General features: G+C 43.5%; 1 protein-coding gene across 2 annotated transcripts; it reads right to left on the reverse strand.

The window, feature by feature from the left end:
* Nucleotides 1-2,629: 2,629 nt before the first annotated feature.
* Nucleotides 2,630-7,672, reverse strand: vgll2b (vestigial-like family member 2b). 2 transcript variants are annotated; one of them, XM_046412519.1, is made up of 4 exons: nt 7,405-7,672; nt 6,517-6,862; nt 4,032-4,478; nt 2,630-3,734 (listed from the first exon to the last, which is right to left on the reverse strand). In XM_046412519.1, exons 2-4 carry the CDS (start codon nt 6,815-6,817, stop codon nt 3,691-3,693), a joined length of 792 nt encoding a protein of 263 aa, XP_046268475.1. In that variant the 5' UTR covers nt 6,818-6,862; nt 7,405-7,672; the 3' UTR covers nt 2,630-3,690. The 2 variants fall into 2 exon arrangements, with proteins under 2 accessions (XP_046268475.1, XP_046268474.1); XM_046412518.1 differs by having other exon boundaries at nt 7,278-7,672.
* Between the last annotated feature and the right edge of the window lie 953 nt (nt 7,673-8,625).

Here is an 8,625-nt window from a genome sequence, read left to right on the forward strand (position 1 = left end):
CTAAAGCATGTAAGGATATGGTTTTTTTTATACACACAGTACTACAATTAAAAGGTTTCGTTTGTGTGTGTGTGTGTGTAAGAGGCTGACATATAGTTTCGTTCTGTAAAGGCAAAACAGAAAGCAGCCAACTGCAGAGAAAGACGAGACGAGAACGAGACGAGAGAGAAAGAGATTTCCACCGTCACTTCCACCTTGAGTACCACTTGTTTTGGTTGCCTGTTACTGCGTTTAATTCCGCTCCCTCAACTAGCACATGACGGTAATGACAGTTTGGTTATTGCTCTGGAAAAGATGCATAACTGTGTGATTCACAGATTATGTAAGATGAGCAGAACAAGCCTTTGTTTACTGCTTTAAAGAGTCAATAAACAGGTTTAATGTGTCAGGTTGAATATAGAGTCAATTTCACATGACCCTAACCCGTGAAGACGGAATAACACTAAAGTGTTTATGATTTCAAGTATATGATCAATAAAGGTGAATAAAATTAATATTTGTAAAACCAGTTCTTGATGCATTCAGTTTGGACTTGGATCAGACATATGGTTCTGAATATGAACCCGCATCCATATGACATGAATGTGGGTCAACTTAGGGTTTGTCTTACTGTAAAACATGACTCAGTGCACTAAATCGCCTGCCTGAATCAGCTGTCCTCAGGAATAGTCGCACTCACTTCCCTTTATTGAAGTCCACAGGGGTACTCCATAGGAATATCTCAGAGGGTTTTACCAAAACTACTTCTGTACTTTTTCTTAATTTTTGCACACAGATTTTTCTCTGTCCACAACTGCCAGGTAGTCACACGACTCATTCACTCACTCACTCACTCACTCACATTTATACAGTTTGATTTACAGCTCTCAACTGGTCTTGTGATACGTGACTGAGGCAAACAAAAGCTATTTGCGTCATCATTCTACATTTATGGCCAACATTTCTCTGTTTGATCTGAAACTATGCTGCCCTACAATGACAAAAGTAGCAAATACATATCTGATCTATATTGAGCTAAGAATCTGTTTTTCTGTAATCTGTTTTTACTGCATATATATATATATATATAATTGATTAATTGAGTTAAACCATGGTCAGCTGTTATTTCTAAAGGTCCATTTTAATGAACTGACATCTTGATAATTCAGTTGTTTAGTTATTCCACATAACTGCAAGCGGTAATCAATCCAATCACGAAGAATAAACCTAACTAAACTGTTGTGAAAGCTTAACTCAGTAGATCTTAGTAACTGCTATTCTGTGATATGGTGGTTGTTAGCTTTAAATTACATATTTAAATGTATGAAATTGTAAATAAATGCATTGTATATGAATCTAATAGGAAATGTTCACGATAAGACTGACAGATATCTTGCAAAAGAGGTGCATTTAAAAAGTGTAAGTTATAAATTTGATTATTTTCATTATCAAATGCATAAAACCAAAGAATTACAACATTTCTCTTATGCCATTGACGGGCAGCCTGAAAACCATTTTTCTTGGACTTACTGTAACTGCTCACAGTCTTCGTAAGGCAACTTAATAGGTATTAGAAAACTCAGCTTTTGTAGTGCTGTAAACACACCAGCAGAGGGCAGCATTTCCCTGAGCTTTGGTGATCTGCTGTGTCTGTCCAAAAGTAAGCAGAGGTTTCACAAATTTAGCTGTATGTCAGGACTAAAATCAAAATTAAATTATATTAAAATTAATCTACAGTGCTTTTTATGCTGAAAATTTAATAAGGCGATTCAAACAGTCCATATCACTGCCATGGTCAGCATCCATAATTACTAACCAGTGAATTTCCTCCACACAAACTGTGTAAATATGATGATTAACGTGTCTTTCGTTGATGCTATGTGGAGTTTATTGATATCTAAGCAACACAATGTGACAATAGCTGTGGGTGCATACTAACCATGGAGTATATCCTGGAGGATCCAGTGTGAAAAGGAAACCCTCAGGCCCAGTGACAATACTAGTGTGAAAAGGCAAGATGCTTGGCATGGGAAACAGAGTGGGACGTTATCCCTGGTAAACTCTTCTAATTTCATTACTCTCCATGTTTCCTCAGCTTAGAGCCAATCACATAGTTGGCCGCTCTCTAGTGGGGGGTCACACATATCAGCCGCAAAATTGTGACAGTGGCCCAGACTGGCATACCTTAGCACATAATCTGATTGTCGGATCAATAACACAGCAACATTTGGCGCATGGCTGGGATGGCTGGCTTCTTCTCTGATTACACATTGCTGGCATTCACCACTCGTTCCCACTTTATAGGTGACAAAGTGTGAATGCGAGCAGGAATTCAAATGGAAGGCCTTTTAAATAAGACGAGTTGCATATCGTTGCCTTGATCACATCTGGCCGTGCTACTGTCTCTAGGATTCGTAGAGCTACTAATACACGTAAACACTGGCAGCTATTTAGTGCGTGGATCAGAAACTCATCCAAATTGAATCATCGTTGTATACCGATATTGGACACCTTTCTGCAAGCCATTATTAGTCCTTTTCCTCTGCATATTTCTTTCTTTCTGTTCCTCTTACAATGTCCTTTTAGCCAAGATATGACAACTGTATTGTTTATAATGTCATGCAAGTCAAACATTTAGGAGATGTGGAAGTTTACCATAAAAATATTTATTGACATTAAAATCTTCTTGGACACAAAATATGAGAAATGACACACAAATAAAATTCCAAAAATATTTAGAAAGTCCAAATTCTACACATCCAAGAATGGCACAGAGATCTCAGATGGAAAACATCGTCATCAAACTGAAAGGGCACAATCTTTGAGTCTGTTGAGAGCAAACATTTTTGATATGTTTTTGAGAAATGACTTTTATCATCCACAAAAGATTCCTTCATAGTTAGATGAGAGACTCCGTATCTGCGTATGGTCATCTCTGTCGCCTCTCTCTCTCTCTCTCTTTAGAAAACACAAAACTAAATCACAATCATTTCAGAACACTGGCCTAACCAAACATTTTAGAAAATGCACATTAACACCAATAAATAGAAACACTTTATTTCAGAGAACAAAATGATATAATAACAACCAAAAAAGGCATCATGAGGACAATCACCAAGCATAAACCGTCATAATTACTGCCCCTGTTTGTCGCTGCATTTTGCATTTGTGCAATGCAGATAAGTGGATGATGATGACTACTGTACCAACAAAGAGCATTAGACAGAGATAACCAGGGACATTGGAGGGAATCCCTGCTTGCTGCTATTCATCCCACTGTCCCTCCACTCATCCCTCTATCTCTCTGTCCTCTGCAAAAGTCTGTTTTGATCCTGTCTTGCTCAGTCCAAACAGGTCACTGTGGCTCGCACCTTGCCAAGGTCTGAGCTGCACAGGCAGTGACAGGAGAGGGAGAGATACAACGGCACAGAGGGCAACAGCACAGATTATAGACAGAGACTCTCATTCTCTCTCTCCCTCGCTCTGCTTTATCTCCATGGTGCACACACGTCGACCTGGAGCAAGGCAATACACTGGCAGGGGAGGCCAGGAGCGGAGGGAGGAGGGGGGTGGATAGATGGGGATGGAGTGTGTGTGCTGGTGGTGGTGGGTGAGGAGGTGGGGATAAAGGGACATGCTGCTTCAATAGCAGAGCAGATCCAGGGACTAATTGGATCTGGTAATGGCTGGTCAATGTGACTGAAGGGCTCGTTAGAACCAGTACAGCTCCTTGCCTTTCTTGTGCTGCTGCAGGCCTGAGAAAAAAGGACAAGGAAACAATGAGGAGAACAAACGCTGAACAATAGGACACAGGTTGTCATGGAGCCTACTTTTGCCAAACATCCTCTTTTAGAGGGGTTAAAAGAGAGCTTCTGTGATGATTATGATGTATCGAGCACGCGTGTGTATGTGTGAGTGTCTATGGCCAGAGTATTCATGTGCATATGTTTCCTACAGAAGGAAACAAGAGTTGAGAGTTGATGTAGACATGCGTGCAAGAGTGTGAATAATTGTTCTCATATTTTTGTAGCCTGACACATTTGAGTGATTACCTGCGTCCATGTTTAGTGCCAGCGTCTGGCTGACGTCTCCTGGAGGAAGCAGGCTGGGCCACGAGGCAGTGGGCTCCAGTTTGCTCACTTCATAGTGGCTTGGCAAGGTAGGGAGATGAGGTGGCCTCACCGTGGGCATGAGCAGGGGCCCATAGTGGGGCTCCAAAGCTGACGGTGAGTAGAGTTCATGGAGAGGCCGCGGGGGCCCGTAGGCTTGGGCCTGAGGATATGCCCAGGTCTCTGGTGGGTGAGGGTGGGAGTGAGGATGAGCGTGTGGGTGGGGATGAGCGTGCGGATGTGGCAGGCCCGGATGCAATCCTGATGCATATGCGTCCATGGAATAGGAAGGAGCGCCAGTCTCACAGTGGGAGCGGCTCTGAGGCGAGGAGTAGTTACTGTCCCAGAAGGAAGGGGGGAAGCTTCGTCGGCTGCTGGGTGAAGGGGTATCTAAAGGGACGCATAGGGGAGGGAGGGGTGGTTAAACAGCAACCAGATTTAGGCCAAGTCACGAACTGTTGCACAACTGTGTGTAGTGAATCACTTGATTTTATAGAGACAATTGGAAAGGCTGGAGCAGTGCAAGAGGAGCAATCCGTGTTAAAACGTAGATGTCACTCACATGACTGCTACACCCTCTGGCCCAGATATCTTCCCCATTGGATCATACTGTCACACAGCCCTAACCCCAACAAGACACAGAAATAAACACAGCCATGTTCTAGCAGACAGAGGGAGAGAGAAAGAGCGATGGAGAAAGGTAGAAAGAAAGACATCCCTTTATCCTGGAATTCTATATAAGGCAGAAGCTCAGACCTGGAGGGAGCCCAAGGCTCACAGAGCCTTAAATCACTCGCTGTGGTGACATCTCTCACTCTCGTGTCAGCCCACTACTTCTGAGTCTCACAGCAGACACACACGCGCGCACACACACGCGTACACTCAGACACGCAACTCTGGCCTTGTGCTCGCACCAGCCGTCCCTCTCTTCTGTCTCCTGCACCCCCACCTGTTGTTTTCTCTGCTCCCCCCTCTCCTCGCCCTTGACAGAATGTCAGTGAGCCATTATATGTTTTTAGTGGTATACTTTTATATTTAGATATTCCTCTGAAAACAGACACCACGCGACACCCTGAGAGGTAGTGTTTCCCTCTGCCCCTATCACACAGACCACAGCATATATAAATCTGACGGGCAGGCAGGCAACTGACCGAGCAACCAATGTGGGGCAAGAGCTGAAGCGAGAGTCAGAATGGCAGCCGCAGAGACGTTTGAAGGGGATACGCCGGCGAGGCTGTGCGCTTACGGCCATGTATAAACATAGCATCTGTTGTGAGGCAGGAAGCGTATGCTAGTGCCGTAATGAAGACGTCCGACTGAACAAGGCAAGAGACTAACAGCGACAGCAGAGAGAGGGAGAGTAGAGGCTATAGGCCCTACATGGATATCCGAGGGACGTCTGCAGGCTGCCGGTAGAAAGGGACTTTGGGGTCTCTAGATTTGAAAGTGGCTACATTTTTACTTTTGAAACAAAACCAACAACAATATCAGCATCTAACAATGTTGCTGATTTCAAACATTATCTGATGCTTTTCACAGATATAATTGTGGAAAGCATGTATGTTTTTCTGCTTGTACAAGCATTCTATTATAATTCAAAATGGCTTGTGATTCCTGCAGTGTCTACAGTGTTAAAATTGCCAAAGCATACCACACATGACCATGAACACCTCAACTTCAAAAGCTGGCTCTAGTAATGTTCGGATTCCTGATTGTACACCACAGAGCCTAAAAAAAGAAATAATGGTACATGCTTTCTCTTTCTTTCTTTTGATCATTACCTTAACCAGAGTGAAAGACATCCAGCAGCTTCAGACCTTCATGACCGTTGAACCCTGCCCCCTGACCTCTCCAGGGACAACAGTTCCAGCAAGCAGCTCTCAAACCCTGTCCCCTGATCACATCACCTGTCTGACTGTCTGCTGTGCTCTGCAAAACTGTCGACTCACCCTGTGTGGCCTCAAAAGCAAAGCTACCACACAGACAACTGTGGCACCTGTGCTCACATAAATAAATGCCAGTTATGAAACTGCAGGAATGTTGTGGAGCTCAATCCTGGCCTAAACTCAATTTGCCCAATATTTTTCAGGCTGGAAATGAAAGTCTTTATGAAATAAATATGTTGTAAGTACTGTGGTAAGTGAGCTTAACTGTTACAATAACATTCAGATTGGGTACCCTATTTATGAAAACAAATTGGTTTTGATTTTTAACTGGTTGTTTTCTTTACATTCACTCACTTGAAATATAATTTACTGGAGTTTGTGCTTATCACTTCATTATTCCATGGAGTGTTTTGTGAAATCCCTCCATTCCACTGAATGGACACCATACTTTAAAAAGTTCACTACATAGGCACTGTAAGTTAGCATTACTCACACAAGAGCTGGTGTGTACCTTTATTTGTATAAACAGTCTTTATGTGTACCTGTGCCCTGTTGGTCTGATGGCCGCCGTTTGCCCTCTCCATCCATGTAGGTACTGAGGGCCCTGGAGAAGTGTTCGTCCACCACGCTGCTGATGTCTCCCTGGTAGTAGGTGAAGAGGACACAGCGTGAAGTCAGGTACTCTGCCTCAGGGGCCTCCTGCTTCTCCTTGGGGCCCTCCTCTGTCCTCAAAACCGCAGGCGTGTAGGAGGACGAGGAAGAGCTGGATGAAGAGGAGGTGGAAGATGATCCTCCAGTGCCTGGGACCCCAGACATCCCCTCAGGACCCCTGGGAGTGTCCATAAAATCCCGGCAGTGAGAAGAAGTTCTGCTTAGACCTGTGGGAGCCTGGCGGGGGTCAGAGTAGAGGAGGGGGGAGGATTAAGACAGGTGCTGCAGAGCTGTCTTATGATACATTTTGACATAACGTTTTTCATTGTGTGTGGCAGAAATGGCATGCTTGTGCAGCGTGCGTGCTTTAAGATATGAGTTTTTTTTGTGGGTGCAGAGCGACTTCTGTGCTTGTTAAAACACACACAGAACTTACAAATATTCGCGACTAACTAATTAAGTCAGAAGAACACTTACATCACGAACGCACTGAACAATTTCCGTCGAACACTCATGCTTTTACGCACTAGCTGCATAAATCTAATCAGTTAGTTGCTCCTCACCTCATCGACCTCCATCTCCACCGTATGACATAACACTGTAAATAATAAGTAATATCATGGCAACATTTTAATATTTGCTCACTCCCTACCTGTAAGCTATTGATAAACGCAGGAGCAGTCGGTGCGTACGGTGCGTAATGTCCATAGGCTGGGTACATAACATCCAAACAGCTCATGGTAAATGAGCGGTGTCTTCACTGTTCTCTGGAAACCGACCTTGTTGAGAGAGAGAGTGACAACATTCCGTGTTTTTTGGTCGAAGAGAAGCGGTGTCGGTGATCGCTGATCAGCCTGAAAAAGCCCTCGCCAGACTCGACATAGTCACCCCAGAAGGTGCGCACCTCTCCGCTCCCTGCGTGCGCCACAACAGCTGCGGCAGCAAAATGTGGTGAGGTTTATGGAGCAAGCATGAGGGTGTCCTGTCCTGTACATCTCTGTGTCAACCCCTCCCACATTAACCAGGCAACCCTCCATCCCCCCACACTCCCACCATCGCACTCTATAGCAGATTACTGCACAGGAATTGTCTTTTTTACATTTAACAACAAATTATCAAAAAGCTGTAACCACTATGCATATGATAACCTATAGTTATCATATGCATAGGTGTCAGTCATGTCAAAATGTAAAACACAAGCAACAGTATTTTTGGAAAAATGTGGAAACAACCTGTGACTAATCACGGCTCCATAACTTCTTAATCGTGGTGTAAAATAAAGGTTAACTAGAATGTCATCTAGCTACACAAATAGACTTAGATGAAGTCATTGAGCCTTATAATGAGCCATGACAATGAGCACATGATACATGCAATTCAGTGACTTTTTATTCCTTTCCATGTACTGTGGATACTTGAAAACTTTGTACTCAGTCCAAGCTGAAAGTGTATCCATGGTCTTAAAACAGCCATTGGTTGCCAAGTAAACCCTCAAGTCATCTGAACTATTTAGTGTGTTCCCAGAATGACACTTAGGTGTCAACTATAGGTTGCATACACTGGTCATACCAACATAGAGGAGAAAGGGACTCTGCACAAATCTATGACAAATTATCACCTATCAGCAGTGCAAACAAAAAGATATTTTCACACACACACACAAACATACCTGATGGCAATCACAAACACTGCAGGAGCAGATAAATCATCATGCATCCAAGTACAAATAGATTAAAAAAAAAAGATCTTTAAAACATTAAATCCAATCAACAAGTTAGATACATTCTCCAGAAAGCGCAGTTAAGTCCTCTTGTTTTAAGGTTTTACAGGTGTCTAATGTTTGGGCATGCCAGTCTTTTTGACAGGCACTTGTCTATGTGCCTGGGAGAATAGTGTGGAAAATTTGCAGAATTCCATGGACGAGTGTCAGATGAGGTGGAATGTCTCTGATGTATGCGAGCGGACGAGCTCCTCGGGAAGTTACATCGTCCTTCTGCTGC

The sequence above is a fragment of the Scatophagus argus genome, chromosome 15, assembly GCF_020382885.2.
Source record: "Scatophagus argus isolate fScaArg1 chromosome 15, fScaArg1.pri, whole genome shotgun sequence".
In the NCBI taxonomy this organism is placed as follows: Eukaryota; Metazoa; Chordata; class Actinopteri; family Scatophagidae; genus Scatophagus; species Scatophagus argus.